General features: G+C 44.0%; 1 protein-coding gene across 4 annotated transcripts in view; it reads right to left on the reverse strand.

Moving 5' to 3' along the window:
* Positions 1-2,612: 2,612 nt before the first annotated feature.
* SH3TC2 (SH3 domain and tetratricopeptide repeats 2) overlaps positions 2,613-19,123 on the reverse strand; it is a 64,452-nt gene continuing 47,941 nt past the window's right edge. For 2 of the 4 annotated variants that reach the window (XM_067732192.1, XM_067732194.1), the window contains 5 exons: positions 10,764-10,914; positions 8,589-8,711; positions 7,200-7,350; positions 5,221-5,417; positions 2,613-3,549 (listed from right to left, as the gene is read on the reverse strand). In XM_067732192.1, the coding sequence (XP_067588293.1) occupies positions 3,358-3,549; positions 5,221-5,417; positions 7,200-7,350; positions 8,589-8,711; positions 10,764-10,914 (814 nt within the window). In that variant the 3' untranslated portion in view covers positions 2,613-3,357. Of the gene's footprint in view, positions 3,550-5,220; positions 5,418-7,199; positions 7,351-8,588; positions 8,712-10,763; positions 10,915-11,385; positions 11,703-19,123 lie in introns of those variants that run through there. The other 2 variants (XM_067732193.1, XM_067732196.1) reach the window with 2 other exon arrangements.

Genomic DNA, 19,123 nt, shown 5'->3' on the forward strand with positions numbered 1-19,123 from the left:
CTGAGAGAAAGTATTTTCAAATGATGTGACTGACAAGGGCTTAATTTCCAAAATATACAAATAGCTCATACAACTCAACAACAAAAAAACAGCCAACTCAATCGAAAAATGAGCAGAAGACCTAAATAGACATTTCTCCAAAGAAGACACACAGGTGCCAAGAGGCACCTGAAAAGATGCTCATCATAGCTAATTATTAGAGAAATGCAAATCAAAACTACAATGAGGTACCACCTCATACCAGGCAGAATGGCCATCATTAAAAAGTCTACAAATAACAAATGCTAGAGAGGGTGTGGAGAAAAGGGAACCCTCCTACACCGTTGGTGGGAATGTAAGTTGGTGTAGCTACCATGGAAAACAGTATGGAGGTTCCTTAAAAAACTAAAAATAGAGCTCCCGTATGATCCAGCAATCCCATTCTTGGGCATACATCGAAACAAAACTACAATTCAAAAAGATACCTGCACCCCTATGTTCATAGCAGCACTATTCACAATAGCCAAGACATGGAAACAACTTAAATGTGCAGCAATAGATGAATGGATAAAGAAGATGTGGTATATATACACAATGGAATACTACTCAGCCATAAAAAGGAATGAAATAATGTCATTTGCAGCAACATGGATGGACTCAGAGAAAGACAAATATCATATGATATCATCGCTTATATGTGGAATCTAAAATATTACACAAATGAACCTACCTAGAAAACAGAAACAGACTCACAGACATAGAGAACAGACTTGTGGTTGCCAAGGCGGAGGGGTTCGGAGAGGCGTGTATTGAGAGTTTGGAGTTAGCAGAAGCAAACCACTATATACAGAATGGATAAACAACAAGGTACTACTGTGCAGCACAGGGAACTGTATTCAATATCCTGTGATAAACCATAATGGAAAAGAGTTTTTAAAAGAATATGTATGTGTAACTGAATCACTTTGCTGTACAGCAGAAATTAACACAACATTGTAAATCAACTATAATTCAATTTTAAAATCTACACAGAATCAGAAAAGTTTAACCAAATTTCCCAATGAAGTATAAAATGGGTAGATATAATGCCCTTCACCTAAATATATATACATGCATAGATATATGTGTGTGTGGGTATTTATGTGTATTTATGTATATATATACATGTATAGCTACATACATGTATATATATGTGTGTAGGTATTTATGTGTGTGTGTGTGTATATATATATATATATATATATATATATATATATGTATACTTGTAAAAATTGAGAAGTATCTGGCCAAACAGAAACTCACGTGAGAAGAGACTTCAAATGATAAGCTCAATGTGAGCCAACAGTAAGATGTAGCTGGTGCGGAGAAGAAAAATCTTAATGTAATGTTAAAATAAAACATTAAATCACATTAAGTATGGTAATGACCCTCTTTGCTCTCCACCCACCAGCCAATACCAGTTATAGGAACCACACTATCAGAGGGACAGAAATTGGCATCTGGCCAGAGGAGAGTAATAGGTCAGTCGCAAAAAGAGAGAGGGTCTGTAACCTGAGACAAATGGGGAATGGTTCATGGCATGGGTCCCAGAGCCAAGCAAGCCTTCTGCAAGCACGAGATTTGTTAACCATTCTGGCATGCCTGTGCCCCGTCGGTCTCCCAGGAATGTTGTTGAAAGGACTCTGCATGGGAGGTTAGACTATCTTCAACATCCCTCCCTTGGGGATTTTATGGTTTGTGGTGGGAGCAAAACCACATCTATCTTACGTGGTAGTGGACTAAGTCACTTCATTTCCTTTCTGGTGAAGAATACTCTAGAGTAACAACCAACCAAGCTCCTAAGAGAAAATAAGATGTACCAATATGTACACAGCATTGGTGACTAGAAGGTGCACTATTGACTCAACTCCCCACCCCCATCCCACACCACCACACCACCAATCATCTGGTTGCTCCAAGGAGCTAGAAAGTAAAGGCAGAGGGTCTTAACAGTAAATCTAAGCTGTTGGGGGTCAGATGGCGATCCCTATAGCTAGCTCTTACATGTGTCCACATTTCCGAGCAAGAGTGAACCGCCAGCATCAGGGTCATTCGAGATGCTCGTTAATAATGCATGTTCCTGGGGTGTCTCCCAGGTCTACTGAATCAGAATTATTGGGGTAAGAACCAGAAAGTTCATTTTCTGCAAGTTCCCCGGGTGATTCCTTTTCACATTCTCTGAGAACCATGGTTCCAGAGGAGTGCTTCTTGTGCTTCAGTGTGCATTAGAATCACCTGGAAAACAGGGTAAAGCCAGGGATCCTTGGCCCCAGAGACTGTGCTTCAGAGGTCTTAGGTGGAGCCTGAAATTCGCATTTCAAACAATCTCAGAGGTGACGCTTATGTTGCTGGCCCAGCCAGTCAGTGGACCATACTTGGAGCTCACTGCCTTAGCAAATTCCTGATTCCGTCATCAAGGGACTCATATACTGTGGTAGTCAGCTTCTCCCCACCTCCTGGCATCCACACCCTTGGTAATTCCCTCGCTATCTGTGTGGGTCGGACCTAGTGACTCATAGATAATTAATAAGATATGCAAAAATAACTAGTTTTCATCTTCCCTCTTATTAAGGACACAAATGTGTGAATAAATGTAAATGAGCAATATTTAATAATATACACTATTTACATGTAATTTACGTCATAACTTCCTTAGTGCTCAATTTTTAGGCTTTGACGCTTGGGAGCCTTCTCCTGGGTTTATGGGAGGTTATAAGGGAGCAGAGCCTCGGGGCAGGATGGAGATGGTGCCTCCACATCAGACCTCACCTCCTGTGCATTCCACCTGGCCATCCTCAGGCTGTGTCTTTTGAGCTAATAGCATGGTGAATTCCCTCCCGCCAGTCCCTGTGACAGGAGGAGTGGCACCCCCTCTGGTTGAATAGAGAAAAAAAACAAGTGACTAGTTTCTCTGCTGGCAAGGGGAGGGGTCTTTCCCTGAGAAAAGTCAGTGAAGGGAACAAAGTCCAATGGGCTGGTCTTCTCTCCAGTGCAATGCCTGATTTCTTCCCTGAGGGAAGGAGACAGCTTTTCTAGGGGCAAGGGTCTCATTTTCTCTAGAACTGTGTGTCTAGAAAGTGCATTTCAGGGTCTGTATGTGTGGAAGGGCCACAGTCTACTGGAAAGGTTCTAGACACAAAGCCAGGACCCCTAATCCCTGCTCCACCGTCCATGCCTTGTGTGACCTGGAATGAGCCCTCTCCCTCTGGACTATGCTCTTCCCATTCTGAGATGAGAGGCTGGGCCAGGTGATGACTTGAACCCCGCCCCCAGATTAACAGCCTAGAGCAGAGAGGTAGCTTCTGACCATGCAACTCGTCAGAGATGGGACAGCTGTCCTCAGAGGGCCAGGCCCCCGCCACTCAGCCACCGCGCCCTCTCTGAGGAGCGCCCAGAGGGGCTGCTATGCCAGAGGGGGCTCTGGCAGATGTGGTCCAGCCTGGTCCTAATGATGTCCTGCAGCTCCTCGTCACCCAGCAGGACTGCTGCAGCCAGGGCCAGCCGGAAGTATTCAGTGGCATCGTGGGCATCCTAACCCCCAGCATGGGGGCAGAGAAGAGATAGCATTAGCAGACATTTCCAGGAAAGGCTAAGAGGCAGTGCAGGAAAAACTAAGAACACTAGCTTTTGTCTGCCTGACATCCTTTCCCACCCTCTTCTCCTGGTTCCTTGGGGGAATTCCTCCTACCAACTCCACTGCAGTTCTGTGACAGTGCTAACCCTGGCGGCCCTCCTCCTCAGGCACAGGAATGGCACTTTACCCAAGCTCAGACAATCATGAAGCAGCATCACCCTGGGCACAGAGCTTCAGGTATGTGAAAATGACTCAAGCTGACCTGTCCCAAGTCACTCTCTGGGACCTTTGAAGTGTGATCTAACAGAGAAAATGGTTGCTCACCCTTTTAGATGGGTGCTGGAGCCTGTCAATAACTAGAGGAGAAGAGGCCAAGAAACAGAGAGAAGCAGAAACATTCAGAGCCAAGAGATACAGAGAGAGGTGGGGAAATCCATGATGACATTTGAGTACCAGCATCCAGAACTACCTGAAATTAAACTTATACCTGAACTTCCTCGTTCCTTGAGCCAATAAAATCTCCTGCTTTGCTTAAGCTACTTTGAGTTGAGCTCTTTCCCTTGAAATCCCTAGAGCCCTCGGTTGATGCAATCAGATCACACATACATTGTCCCACTTCCTGGGAGCTGTGGGACAAAGGCAAGCTCACTGTGGGGGAGTCCTTCACTACCCCATCGTCCCTCCCTAATGGTTGGGATGCAGAACAGGTGGTTCCTCCGGTGAGACTCAAAAAGGGATGACTGGTTCCCGTTAACCTTCATCAGTCAATAATAAATTTAGGCCAGAAACACTCTGGCAAATAAGAAAAAGACAACAGAGCTGCCCTAAGGGTCCCCTGGGGGCCAAACACAGGAGTGACTCAGAAGCCACTGTATGAAGAGATTAAGCATTGTGCTGGAGCAGACAGAGACCTCTGGTAAGGGCAGCCAGTGCCCAGGGACAAGGTTCAAGGGCCAGAATTGTAACTGAGAATTACAGACCACACACACAGTTCTAGAAGTGGCTGGAAAAATAAGAAGTTCTGGATTCAACTCCAGCAGAGCAAACAGGAGAGTCAGGGCTATGGTCTTCTTAGGACCTAGGCTTACTTACATTCTAAGACCCTGCATGTTATTATCTCCAACATGTTAACACGTACCTAGATTTCTCCTAAAATAGTTTATACAACTTTATAAGAAGTGAGTTGCAATTGACTAATTAATCTATAACATTTTTAGACGTACAGTTAAGAATTAATTTTGATTTTAATTTTGGAGCTTATAATTCTTTTGTTTGGGGGTCTCATGCATTGTTTTGGGTCTCATATATTTTCATAGGTCCTAGAGGAGCTCACAGGCACTAGACCAATGTTCCCATAGTGCCTGACAGATGAAGTGGGCCCAGAAGTCACAGCAGGACAAGGAAAGAGAAGAACTAGGGCCTGTCTCCTCAGCAGAGATGGGAGCCTCTTTGAGGTCTCCAAGGGGGCTAAGTGAAAAGAGTCATTGCGTTCCCAGAGGAGCCACTCCCCACCCTATGAGACAACACTCCCCATCTTACCCCTCTCAACTTTACCCTGAAGGTTCAGGGTGAGGAAAGAATATAGTTGGACAGTAGCTCTCAGATGACCTTGGAAGCCTGGCTCTTACCTTCAGCTGGTAGAAGGTGAGTTGGCCCAGGCGATAATACACCTTGGCATAGTATAAGCCCTCCTTGGGGCTCTGCAACCAGGGTGGACAGAGCGACAGAGTCTTCAGGTAGCAGTCCTCAGCCATCTCGTACATGTGCAGGGAATAGTACACAGTCGCCAGACGGTGGAAGGCCACCAGCTCCTGCCTCTGATCTCCTAGAAATTGGAAGACTGAGAGAGATATCCTGAAGCCAACACTTTGCATCATTAGTTCACTCTGTACAATTCTTTGAAGATCTACTAGGTATCAGGGACGGAGCTTGGGACATAGCAAACAAAGCAGAAGTCCTGCCCACATGAGGCTTACTGTCTCACAGGACACAGACATTCCTTAAATAATCCCACAAAGGTAAGATTACACCTGTGATAAGTGCTACAAAAGAAAACACAGGGATCTGTGAGAGTGACTAAGTGGAGTATGTGTTCTGGACAAGGTTTTCTGGGACAATTCCTGAGGAACATTTTCTCATTGTGGATGTCACTGTAACTCAGAATTCTGGGAAATAATTATTTCCAAATCTCTGTGATGGGAATGGTGACAAGACTAGCTCGATGGAGTAGCTAAGAATTTCTGACAATGAATAACTTCATATAACAAATGTTTTCTCCACATGAAAGTCTCTCTCTTCAGAGTTCTTCTCTGGGGCTGTCATCAGCAGCCCCTAGTCACCCTCTACCCTTCACCAGCTTTCAGTCTCAAATAAGCTACAGAGACCCATTCACTTTTAACTCATGCTTTAGAATCTTGGTGTCTAAGGGATCTTTGACTTGTTCTGGTTTTGGGTGGATTTCTTGTTTCAATAACTAACTCTTTTAACACAAAGTAGCATTTAAAGAGAACAAATGCTTCCAATTGTGTTTTTGGAGTATTTGCAAGGTGGCTATTTGATGCAATCTAAAAACATCGCTTTTAGGCTTCAAAGAGCCAAAAGCCAAAGCTAAAGGAGAAAATCCAACTCTCTGATATGGAAAAGTCCAGTCACAGGGAATCACATGAAATGGTGGATACAGCCTCCTTTCAGCTTCTGTCCAAGGAAGGACAAAGAATGCTCCAGAGGGAGCTGCCTGGGCCCCCAAGGTCTTCCTGAGATTAGCAGACAGTTGCACAAATAAGGTTTTCTGCAGTAAAGGGAGAGGTAGGAAAAGAGAGAGAGCCCTGAAGTGCAATTAAATACAATAAAGTCCAGTACCATCCACATCTCATGCCCTTGAGAAAGCCCAGAGGTCCCTTCTAGAATTATCACAGAAGACTCCATTTGCCTTTACATCTAATCAATCCTCCTCTAATAAAACCTGCTTTTCCTCAAGCACCAACATTCAAGATGAGTTTATCTTTTTTCATTCTGCCTCTTTTTTTTCTGTTTTAATGACTTACATTGTTTCTCATTAGCTTTTGTTGTAAATGCAAGTATTTCAGCTACTGAGGGAGTAAGGTTAACAGGAATCTGACCTTCATTTACATTTCAATTCCATAAGAAAATGTGTACTTGACTAATAATTAACTAATTAAAAAGTTAAGGCACAGTGCTTTTGTAATGGGGCATTGCCTGTGCATAGGATAAAATACCATTTACCCTGGACTCAGAATAATACCAATAATACCAACTATAATATAATAATTAGTGTGCACAGGTAACACTTATCAAGGACTTATTATGTACCAAGCACTGTGCTATGGGTTTTACCTGTATTATCATCGGTCTTCATAACAACTGCATGCTGTGGGTGCCATTTTTAATCCTCATTTGCCAATGACAAACTTGAGGTTTATAGATGTTAAGTGGCTTGCTTATTAACTGGGGGCTCCCTGACACTTCGACCTGGAATTTGAACCCACGGAGTCTGACTCCAGAGCCTATGCGCTTACAACTTTGTTGTCCCTCCTTAGGAAGTGTTACCCCCTCCCATTCAATACCCTGGACAATTAGGACCACCAACCTGCGACTGTGCTGAGTCTGGCCGCCAAGGTGGCAAATTCCAAAGCCTTCTCATAGCCTTCCAGGCTGATCTGCAGCTCTGTCAGCTTGTTGAAAATCCGGAGCTCGGTTTTCACTGCCTTCATCCTCCTTGCTAAGGGAACAGCCCCAGCCTGAGAACAGAGGCACAAGGAACCTTAGTCTAGCTGAGAATCATTGGCACATACCATACTCTAGGAGGCTGTACTGCATCCTACTGCCAGGGGTTGAGGGATGGCAGTGACTAAACCCAAGGGGGAGATGGCACCTTCCATGCATGGCTTTTCTCAACTCGCTCTCCTGGTCCTTGCTCTTGGTTGCTCTGCCCGGACCTCAGAGGTGGAAGAACTAGAGGTCATCAGGCTCCCTGAAACTGACAGCAGGAAAGGGATGATGACTTTCCTCAAGGTCACATGAGAAGTTACTCACCCGCCAGCTACACGTTCCCTTAGCGCCCACAGTGCTCATCTACAAAGTACATACGTGGAGTATGTGCATAGTGTCTGAGAGTCCCCAGTAAATAGTCATTTCTATTATTTTTATTATGATAGAACTTTGGGCAGGTCACTTCATCTCTCTGAGCCTTAGTTTTCTCATCTCTAAAATGCATATGACCAAGAGCACCTCAATAGTCAGGGACATGTTTCTTGTTCACCCCTAGCTCAGTGCCTGGCACATACTGGGTCTTGATGAATGTTTGATGACTGAATAAACAATTGAACAAGCGAATGAATAAGTATCTGAATAAGTGAAATATTAAGATCAAATAAGATAATGAGTTTTCCCAAACTTCAGTCAGTGACGAACAATTATGATTCTTCACATATCTGCTTAACATCTGGACATTTATTTCATTAGTATTATTTCTTAAATCAACTATCTTCTATTTCTTGCCTCATTCTTTGCAATAATATCTGTGATAGCATAGGTTTGATGAACTGGTATTATACATCTTTAATTTTTTAAATATATTCTAATGCATACTTAATGAAAACATAGTAAAGCAAGTGCTCACCCATGGACCAATCATCTCCCACCATACCATGTACATAGGAACATTCTGGTCAACATAAAAGTGTGCTACCAACTGTAAAGTACTATGCACCCAAAAGTTGTAATTATTATGATATATTCTGTCAGGAAAGATACTTTATTTATCAAGCCTGAGAATGACAGAGTTTATCAGCTCCTTCTTTGAGAGCCTGCTAGACTGAAGACAGGGAGAGCCTGTGGGCATTGGATGAGGAAGGGAAGACAAAGAAATACCAGCAAGACAGGGGAAGGGGACGCCAGGTGAACTCCAAGTGGCCCTGCTCATGTTTGTGCCAGAACCTAGCTAGGGATACTGCTGACTGTGCAGCCCACAACTTACTCGGTAATACTCCACCGCACGATGCCTGTGGCGGGTCCCATTGAAGAACACATCACCTGCTTCCTCGTAGAGCCTGAGAGCCAGGGAAGGCTCCTCTGACTTCAGGGCTTTCTGGATGGCTGCCTGAGTGGGACAGAGACTGTTGTCAAAGGCAGAGAGAAGGACTTTCCAAATGTCCACAGGACTGGCAAGAATGAGATCCTGACCATCTAGCTTAACCCTCTGCTAAAGTTCCCTGAACCCTAAATTGTCTTTACACTCATAAGGCTAGTAAAATTCACTAGTCCAGCATTTCCCCACCATGCTATGAGAGATTACTTTGGTGGCCCTAGAAATGGTTTTCAGCAGCACACAAACATCTTATAATAGTTAAGTATTTATTTTAATGTGTTTCAGAAAAAAAGATTAATCATATTCAAAACCTCTGCTTTTAGATAGCATTGTTTAGTGTAAAAAGCTAAGTTGATTTGAAGTTGAGCCAAAGAAAAATAAGTAAATAATGGTACAGAGGTACCTGGATATGGCAAAACTATAAACTTGATGTATAAATGACTGAAATTTGGGAAGAGTGATCTCATCCAACACCTACAGTTCCTAGATGAAGAAACTGAGGCTGAGACTAAGGAGCTTTCAAGTTTACATCAATAGTTAGTGGCAAACAAATGCTAGTATCTTTCAGCCCATTACCCTTCTCCTGGCCCCTATGACCCCTTTATCTTGAACAAGCTACTTCACATTTGCACCTAAACAAAATGTGATGAGAAAGTAGAAAATGTACCACAACATCTGCAGCACAGCCACAGGACCTCAAATATCCTTAGGTAGAAATTATTCACCTCAGTGGGAATAACTGCAGAACATCAAGTCAGGTGGCAGTCTAGGGTTGTGGGTGCCTGGGACCAGCTCTGGACAGTGAATTACTGGGGCAAGATCCCTCAGTTATTTTTATTGCGTATGCTGCTACACAAAGATAGAAGCAGTGAGATGGAATCCTAGAGTCAGGAGTTCTGCCACCAAGCAATGAACAACCCCAATAGCTCCCTCTGGGCATTTGTCTCCCGGAGACAGAAAGGCAAGACTGAATTGTCTGCTCTCTGATAATTCTTCCAGCTCTAAAATCCCAAGGCAGAATAGAGTCTGCAAGTAAAAGCTTTAAGTCACACTGCTGGTGTGCAGTTTTAACCACTTACTAGTTGTATCACTTTAGGCAAATTACTCAGCCTCATTGAGTGTCATCTGTAAAATGGGAATTTCAGTAGAGACTCCTGCTGCATTTGTAATGAGGATTAAACTATATCAAGCACATGAAGCGTTTAGCAAAGTCTCCCATGCATAGTGAGGCTTCAATCAATGCTATACAATCCCATTATTAAGTCTCGGTGGAAGTGAATTTGTGTGATTGTAAGTAATAGAGTAAGGGGGAGTAAAAGGGGAGAAAATGAGAAATGGGAAGGAAAAAAAGATAACAGGCATATTTTTGATGGAGCAAATCTTATATACCATTGTGTCAGTATCGTACAGATAATGATGATAATGAAATACCATTTATTAAGCATTTACTAGGTCCCAAGCACTTAGTTAATGTTTATATGCATACGTTTACTATGCAAATGTTATACCTAATCTTTATTAGAGACAGGTCCAGCCATGAAGAAACTGAGGCCCAGAGAGCTCACGTAGCAAGCCAAAAGTCACACGGTTCATAATCAATGGCCCTGTGATTTGATTCCACACCTATCTTTTTTAAAGCCCAGGTACTTAATATCTCAGATATTAAAGATATGCAAACCAAAAAATCATAAAAGAACAATAATGTTAATACCACACACATGTCAACCTTCCCTCAAACTGCAGCAAAACCCTGAAGTCAAGGTGTGTGTCAAGTTTTGGAAAAATGGATAAAACTGACATGACAGATGAACGAGTCTCCCACCATGTTCTCTGCGAGCTCACACGTGCATATGGGACTCGGGGACTGGCCCTTTGCTGCTTGTATTCAGCCTGCCAGACCACCTTGGTTTCCATCTTGGGTTCAGGGCGCAGCCCAGAGTTGACCATCCCTCCAAGGGCTTGACGAGGACATCATCTCTCCCTAGTTCTAGCTGATCACTTTGGAGGGTACAGCTGCCTCCCCGCATGGCCCAGGTCAGCAGATAAGCTCTGCAGGAGGCCTACCTGCAGGTACAGCTCCACCAGCTCGTCTTCCTGCATGAGGTAGTGGAGTCGCCCAGCCCCAAGCCAGGCCTCAGCAGCCTTGTCTCTCTCCCCCAGGTCAACGAAGATACGCAGGCTCTCCTTGATGCAGGTGAGGGACCTCCTAAGGGACCTGGGGGTGGACATGGACTCATAAGGTATGAGGGTTCAAAGCGGCCCAGACTCACTCTGCACAGGAGGAAACTGAAGCTCTGGCAGGGGAACAACATTGTTTCAGAACACACAGAGAGATTGAGGGGCAGGGGAACAACATTATTTCAGAACACACAGAGAGATGGAGGACTGATCTGAATCTTCGATCTGCCTAAACCAGCTGTGAGAACTTGAGAAAGTACAGAATCTCTCTGTGACTTGGTTTTCCCATCTGTAAGATGGGGATAAACTGTACCTGCCTCAGAGGATGGCTGTGAGGATTAAATGAGATAGAGTGCTTAGAACAGTGCCTACCATAGAGTAAGCACTTGATGAATGTTTAAATGTTAGTTATCATTTTTATTATTACTGGCCCATGGTCCACCCAACTTTTGACTACTCTATAACATTTTTTCATAAGACCCTAACACAGTGGATGCCAAATGCATATTTATTGAATAAGTCACAAAAGAATGACCACAGTGGTAACTTTATTATTTTTTTTTAATTTTACTTTATTTTTGGCCACGCTGGGTCTTCATTGCTGCGCGCGGGCTTTCTCTGGTTGTGGTTAGCTGAGACTACTCTTCATTGCGGTGCACGGGCTTCTCATTGCGGTGGCTTCTCTTGTTGCAGAGTATGGGCTCTAGGCACGCAAGCTTCAGTAGTTGCAGCACACAGTCTTCAGTAGTTGCAGCACGCGGGCTCAGTAGTTGCAGCACGCAGGCCCTAGAGCATGCGGGCTTCAGTAGTTGCAGTGCGTGGGCCCTAGGGAGCACAGGCTTCAGTAGTTATGGCTCATGGGTTCTAGAGCACAGGCTCAGTAGGTGTGGCACACGGGCTTAGCTGCTCCGCGGCATGTGGGATCTTCCTGGACCAGGGATCGAACCCGTGTCCCCACCATTGGCAGGCGGATTCCTAACCACTGCGCCAGCAGGGAAGTCCCATAGTGGTAACTTTAAATCATCAAAAAGATTTTGATGTTTGTATAAGAAGAAAAATCAAAGAAGGGTGAAAGTTTTGGTGCTTAACAGAGTACTCTTTAATTATCTGGAAATTGTTTATGTAGAAAACTCTTGCTCCATGTCAGGAATTAATGAAGAAATGAGGCATAGGTAATGCAGTGTTGAACAGGTTCAGAATTCCAGAACAAGAATCAGCCCTGGGCATCACCTAGATAGTAGTTCTCAACTCCAGCAGTAATTAGAATCATCTGGAAACTCTTTAAACATGCATACACAGGCGAAGTCACCCCAATGTGTTGACATGTCATGCTAGCCTGGGACACTCTAGCTCAGGCACCAGCATTTTGTCAAAGCTCCTTATTAGTTACTATTGTGACTCTACTGTGCAGCTTGGGTTGAGACTCTCTTCTTTTTCTACAGAGAAAACAGGCCCGGAGATGGGAGGTGACTTGCACAAGGTTGCACACCACACTGGGGGACAATCAAAGGCCAGAACTCTGCTCTCCTGAGTCCCAGTCCAGGACTCGTCCCACAATACCCATATTCCTCACACTGTGATTCATGGCCCACCTGCACCAGCATTACCTGTGGAGCTTATTAAAAACACAGACGCCCAGAGCTCCCTCAGACTGACTGAATCAGAATCATCATGGTAACCAGCCAGGAATCTGAATTTCTTAGACACACCCAGGTTATGCTCCTGTGCATTGAAGTTTGAGAACCACTGCACCAAACCATGCAAATCCTTCTAGAAACACTGACCGTCACCCCCCAAGTCTGTAAACAGTTAGGAGGTCCTCATCAAACATGGCTACCATCTCATGATGGGCAACCCAGCCCCCAGGCCCCCTTGTGCACAGTGATGGAAACAAGCATTGCTTGTGACTAATGAGGCCCTGATTCATCTTGGTAATGAGGCAGCTATTAGCCTTCTGTAGAAAGTGCCAGGCATTTGGCCCTTGTAAGTCCTGAGAAGAAAGAACTCTAGTTTTCCCTATTGCCCTGCTCTTGACATGATATTTATTGACATCAACGATGGGCACTGGCCACCCTCTGTCAAGAATCAGAATGTCAGACTTGCTGCTCAGACTGTGCTGTGAGCTGAGAAGCTGCACACTGTGCTGAGGTGGTCACCAACCTCCTTGGCCTGATAACCACAGGCCTTCTTTACTATAGGAAGCCCTGTCCTTCTCTCACCCACTCCGTATCCACCAAATGCCCAGGAGGGCTAACAGGTTCTGCAGACCTGGCCTCTACTGCTCTCCCTACTCCCACTGGAAGAGTTAATGAAGAGAGGAGCCATACATCTCACCCTGATCCTATTTCCTGCTCTGTTTTTGTTTATTACCATTTGCTGTCCTGGGAGACCCCTGGGCTATGGTTGTTTTCTCCAGACCCCCAGGGAGCAAGATTTGGGTTATCACAGAGAAGCCAACTCACAGAGCAGGCATTACGATCTTAGAATTTTTCTCTCTGAGCTCACTATGACTGTGGAAGAGAGGAGGTCAGTATTCCTCTCCAGGAAACACCCCATGGGGGAAGGCAGGACTTACAGAGACCCAGATGCTCACATTGCACTATCAAGACTCTATGTGCGGGCTTCCCTGGTGGCGCAGTGGTTAGGAATCCGCCTGCCAATGCAGGTTCGTGCCCCGGTCCGGGAAGGTCCCATGTGCCATGGAGCAACTAAGCCTGTGCGCCACAACTACTGAGCCTGTGCTCTAGAGCCCGCCAGCCACAACTACTGAGCCCACGTGCTACAACTACGGAAGCCCATGTGCCTAGAGCCTGTGCTCCGCAACAAGAGATGCCACTGCAAAGAGAAGCCTGCGCAATGCAACGAAGAGTAGCCCCTGCTCGCCACAACTAGAGAAAGCCCACGCGCAGCAACAAAGACCCAATGTAGCCAAAAATAATAAAATAAATAAAATAAATGTATAAAAAACAAAAAAGACTCTACGTGCATGGGTTTTCCAAAGACCACTGCCTCCACTAAGTCTTATACCTGATCCATGACTCCAATAAAAGACAAATGCCTTATGGTCTAGAATTGGGAAGTGGTCTCCAGCTTCCTTGGTTGTTTCCTATCACCATTCACCACCCCGTATGTTTGTATCTGTCACTATATCACCCACCAGATAAGCCACTAGCTTGGCCTGGAATGTCCCAGCACCCCAATTCCTCCAGCCACCACCTGCAGGCCCTAGGTGTGGGCTCAGCTCCCAAATCAAGAAGTAAGGAGCACGGCTGGTGGAACAGCACAAATTCAGTCTTGATCTGAAGTCTCATGCATTCCCGGCTAGCTATGCCTGGGCCCTGGCATGGTATCTCCTCTCCTCTCAAACCCTCAGGTTTCTCTTTTTCTCATTTTTCCTGCCCCCAAAGTTCAATCTCTGTGGCTGAGTCCTTGTTTCTTCCTTCCTGTGTGGACATCAGCCATGAGCCTGTGGTGAGGTGACCTCAATACACCTGCATTCCCAGACTTCCTCTTACCACCCCTGCTGCGGTTTTCCAGATCCCTGCCCTGCCTGGATGAATGTTTGACCTCTGGCCAGAGCCCAGCCTCCACTAACTGGTCTTATCCTGTTTCCATAATGAGAATTGCCACTCACAAGGGGCTGACCCTGGGCCAGGTGCTGCGATACAAACTTTCAGTACACATTCTCTCATTTACTCCTCACAGAAACCCCAAGCCATGAGAGTTCTTAGCCCATTTCGTACATAAAGAAACCCAGTGCGTTTTTAAAAACGTGTCCATGTTTGCACTGCTCATTTCTAAAGTTTTATGTTGAGCTCTCTGCTGTTTTGTCTTGTAATAACAGCAATGACAGCAAATATTACTTAACATTTATTGAGCACTTAGCATGTGCTAGGGGCTTTACATGCCTAATTTCATTTAATCATCACAACACCACTAAGAGAGCAGTACTATTATCATATCTATTTACAAATGGGAAAAATAAGGCTTTGAAGGGTAAGTAACACAGACCAGGTAATAAACCCTGAGATCTAAATCCCAGGATCTAACCCTGAGAATGGACTCCAGAGCCCCCTACAAACCCTCAAGCAGTGCTCAATTTCTGGCTCAGAAATCAGCTTGTGGGAAGGTTTTGCTTATTTTACCACTTTAACAACTTCAAAATTCTGAAGGACATAGGCTCCCTCACACCCTGAACAAAGCGCCCCCATTGGCAAAAATTGGGTGGTGCGGTACATCCTAGCCTTGTGATCAAATGAGAACGTGTCAGCAAAAGCAATTCTTTCCTTGTTTATGATTCTAAAAATGTTAGGGATTAGTCATATTAACTATACTGAAAACCAAACACTGAAGCATTTTTTTTTTCAGTTCCACAGAAGTAAGATGCACAGGATAAGAATAAGAGCCAGGAATAAGGACTTATAGGCTACTATTGTATTCACATGCAAAGAATCATTATTTTGCAAAGACTTGTTGCATGCAAGGCATTTCTTTCTAAAAAATAATATGCACACCCTTTGTGGCACTTAGCACCATTTATGTGATACCTCTGGCGATTATGTATATAATATCTACTTCCTGAACTAGATGATAAGCATTGTGAGCTCAGGGACTATATCTCATTTGTCCAGTTTTTAGCACAGTGCCTGGGCCATAGTAGATGCTCAGCAAGTATCTGTTGAATCTATCCAATAGAGCCACAAAGTTCTCATGGACCCCACCTGGTTCAGCTCTAGAACTGAGTCTATAGACATTCTAGAGTACAGTCTGTATTGTGTCACCTGGGGACAGAAGACAAGACCCCCTAAAGACCTTTCTCATTCAGAGATTGAAAAACTTCATCAAACTAAATTCTGTAGTCATCACCCTGAAGGCAGAAAAAGCAAGACTCAGAAGGTACTGAACAAAGGGACAGCAAAGTGTCCCAAGACAAAATCCTGAAGGCTGAGCCAAAGTTTTCACCATCTACTTGCCCTCCCTTACTATCCACCATCACTAAACCCTAGAGAAAACCTTTCAAATAGGAGGAATATAAATAAATAAAAAAGCAGTAATGGGTGGTGAAAACCACCTTAAATTAAGGATTCAGGGATCTGCGCTAATACCGGTGAGGCAGGTAGTATAAGCAGTCTGGACTCTCCATAGCAGGCGGAGGTCAGAGCAGAAGACAAATGAGGCCATTCTCATCCATACAATTCTGAGAGGTTTCACCATACCGTCACCTACACCTACTGCTTATTGAGGGTGAAAATGATTGGCTGAGCAGGCAGAATACATACAGAGTAGTTAAGGACAAGCACTCTAGGCCAAGGGTTGGCAAACTATGGCCCATGAGCCAAATCCAGCCTTCCACCTGCTTTTGTAAACAAAGTCTTATGGGAACACAGCCACATTCATTTATATATTATCTATGGCTGTTTTCACACTACAACTGCAGAACAGAGTAGTTGTGAGAGAGACCACATGGACAGACAGCCTAAAACATTTACTATCTGAGTTTTTATTAGTGTGCTGACTCTTGTTCTAGACACAGATTGGGTATCAAGCTCTGCTGTGTGGCTTCATGCAAGTTACTTGACCTCTTTTTTCTTTTTTTTTTTACATCTTTATTGGAGTATAATTGCTTTACAATGGTGTGTTAGTTTCTGCTTTATAACAAAGTGAATCAGTATACATATACATATGTTCCCATATCTCTTCCCTCTTGCGTCTCCCTCCCTCCCACCCTCCCTATCCCACCCCTCTAGGTGGTCACAAACCACCGAGCTGATCTCCCTGTGCTATGCGGCTGCTTCCCACTAGCTATCTATTTTACGTTTGGTAGTGTACATATGTCCATGCCTCTCTCTCACTTTGTCACAGCTTACCCTTCCCCCTCCCCATATCCTCAAGTCCATTCTCTAGTAGGTCTGTGTCTTTATTCCTGCCTTACCCCTAGGTTCTTCATGACATTTTTTTTCTTAAATTCCATATATATGTGTTAGCATACGGTATTTGTCTTTCTCTTTCTGACTTACTTCACTCTGTATGACAGACTCTAGGTCCATCCACCTCATTACAAATAGCTCAGTTTCGTTTCTTTTTATGGTTGTGTAATATTCCATTGTGTATATGTGTCACATCTTCTTTATCCATTCATCCGATGATGGACACTTAGGTTGCTTCCATGTCCTGGCTATTGTAAATAGAGCTGCAATGAACATTGTGGTACATGACTCTTTTTGAATTAAGGTTTTCTCAGGGTATATGCCCAGTAGTGGGATTCCTGGGTCGTATGGTAGTTCTATTTGTGGTTTTTTAAGGAACCTCCATACTGTTCTCCATAGTGGCTGTACCAATTCACATTCCCACCAGCAGTGCAGGAGTGTTCCCTTTTCTCCACACCCTCTCCAGCATTTATTGTTTCTAGATTTTTTGATGATGGCCATTCTGACTGGTGTGAGATGATATCTCATTGTAGTTTTGATTTGCATTTCTCTAATGATTAATGATATTGAGCATTCTTTCATGTGTTTGTTGGCAGTCTGTATATCTTCTTTGGAGATATGTCTAGTTCTCAATTTCTACGACTCTTTCTCCCTCATATGGTCATCCTGAGATTGCACACTGCTTGGTAATCAGTACATGCTCACTGAATGCCTTCTGTTACTATTATGACCATCATTTTCAATAGGGATGTTGACTGTACCAGTCCAGAGGCCCACTGCAACCCCCTGCCCCCATCCAACCTCCACATCCCCTCCTGGGGGATAGGCTGTAGTCCTCTCTCTCCTTTAGTACCTATACCCAGAGAAACATCAAACTCAGTCTGTGAAACCTACGGAATATCTTTCAAATGTATCCTCACCTTTCCATTGCTATGGCTATTCCCTTGGCCCAAAATGGTATTCTCTTACCCTTCCCCACTTTTCAAAATCTTTCCTATCCCTCCAGGGCATCTTTAAATGCTATCACCTTTATGAAGTTTTCCCTGACAGATGTGCCAACCAGCAGCTGAAAGTGTTCTTTCCTCTCCCTCCAAACCTGCCCCTGCAGATGCCTGTCATCTCGCCCATGAACGCTTCCTGCCTTTGCCTGCTATGGCTTTGAGCTTTGTGAGAATGGAAATCCCATGGGGGTAGTTTAGTTGAAAAAATGTGTCCATTACATCAAAACCCACTTAATAAATTTCTCCTAGAAATCAGTGCCAGGAACAAATCTGCTCCAACAGATACATTTGTTTATATTCTTTTATCAGACAGTGGGAGCCTCCTATGGTTTTTCCCCCTTTTACCTCAGCTACCAGGAAGCTTAGAGCAAAATTACAGTAACCACCTCCAGGTGCCTGGAAACACCTGTTAATCTACATCTGTTAGCTGGTCTTTGTTCTTTTCTTTTTTTTCACTAAGGCTTTGCAGGAGTAGGTGATTTATACATGCTAAATAAATATAGCATTAATAGCAGTTCTCCTTGATGAACTGAGCATCCTGAAAATGGATAACCACCTTATGTTTGCAGAGCCTTCCTCTGACACCTAAGGTACTTCCCATCTTCCTCTTAGTATTGCTCATATTAGTGGGAAAGGAGGAAAAGTGGATGTTTATTTCCTCCCAATTATACAAATACGAATCTCAGATATTAGAATTATAGATACTAGGATTAAGAAATCCTAATCTGGATCAACTTCCAGAATGATGAACTAAGGATCTCCGAAAATCAGTCCCCCACAAGAGCAATGAGAACCTGGGCAAAAATTGTCACAACCAACTTTTCAGAACTCTGGAAATTAACAAAAGGCTTGCAACTATTCAAGAAGTGTACTCAAGAACAACAGCTGAATCTCCTTAAGAATAGTGTCTTTTGTTGCTTTTTAAGTTGCTCTAGAGACATCTTCTCTCCCCAGCTCTGTGACAGCCTTAAAAACTAAAAGCCTCTCAACCATGGTAGCTGGGAAAACAAGCAGCCTAGCGCCACTGAAAAGAGCACAATGAGTGTGGAATTCCCCAGCATTCTATCCCCAGGGAATTGTCACGATTTTACCTGCTTGGAAGTTCATTGAAAGCCTCCACTCACAGGGCTTGTTTTACATAAACTAACTCAGAGATGGCTCAGTATAAAACAATCTTTTCCCTGAGGTGTTTGTCCAAAAAGATCAGCAGCAATTGTTTAACATTGCTGCTGTCTGAGGTGGTGAAAACATTTGGAGCAAACAATACACTGACAAAAAATAAAAAACAAAAGGAAAAGCTGGGAAATGAAATGTCCAT

This window comes from Pseudorca crassidens, chromosome 3, assembly GCF_039906515.1.
Source record: "Pseudorca crassidens isolate mPseCra1 chromosome 3, mPseCra1.hap1, whole genome shotgun sequence".
Lineage (NCBI taxonomy): Eukaryota > Metazoa > Chordata > Mammalia > Artiodactyla > Delphinidae > Pseudorca > Pseudorca crassidens.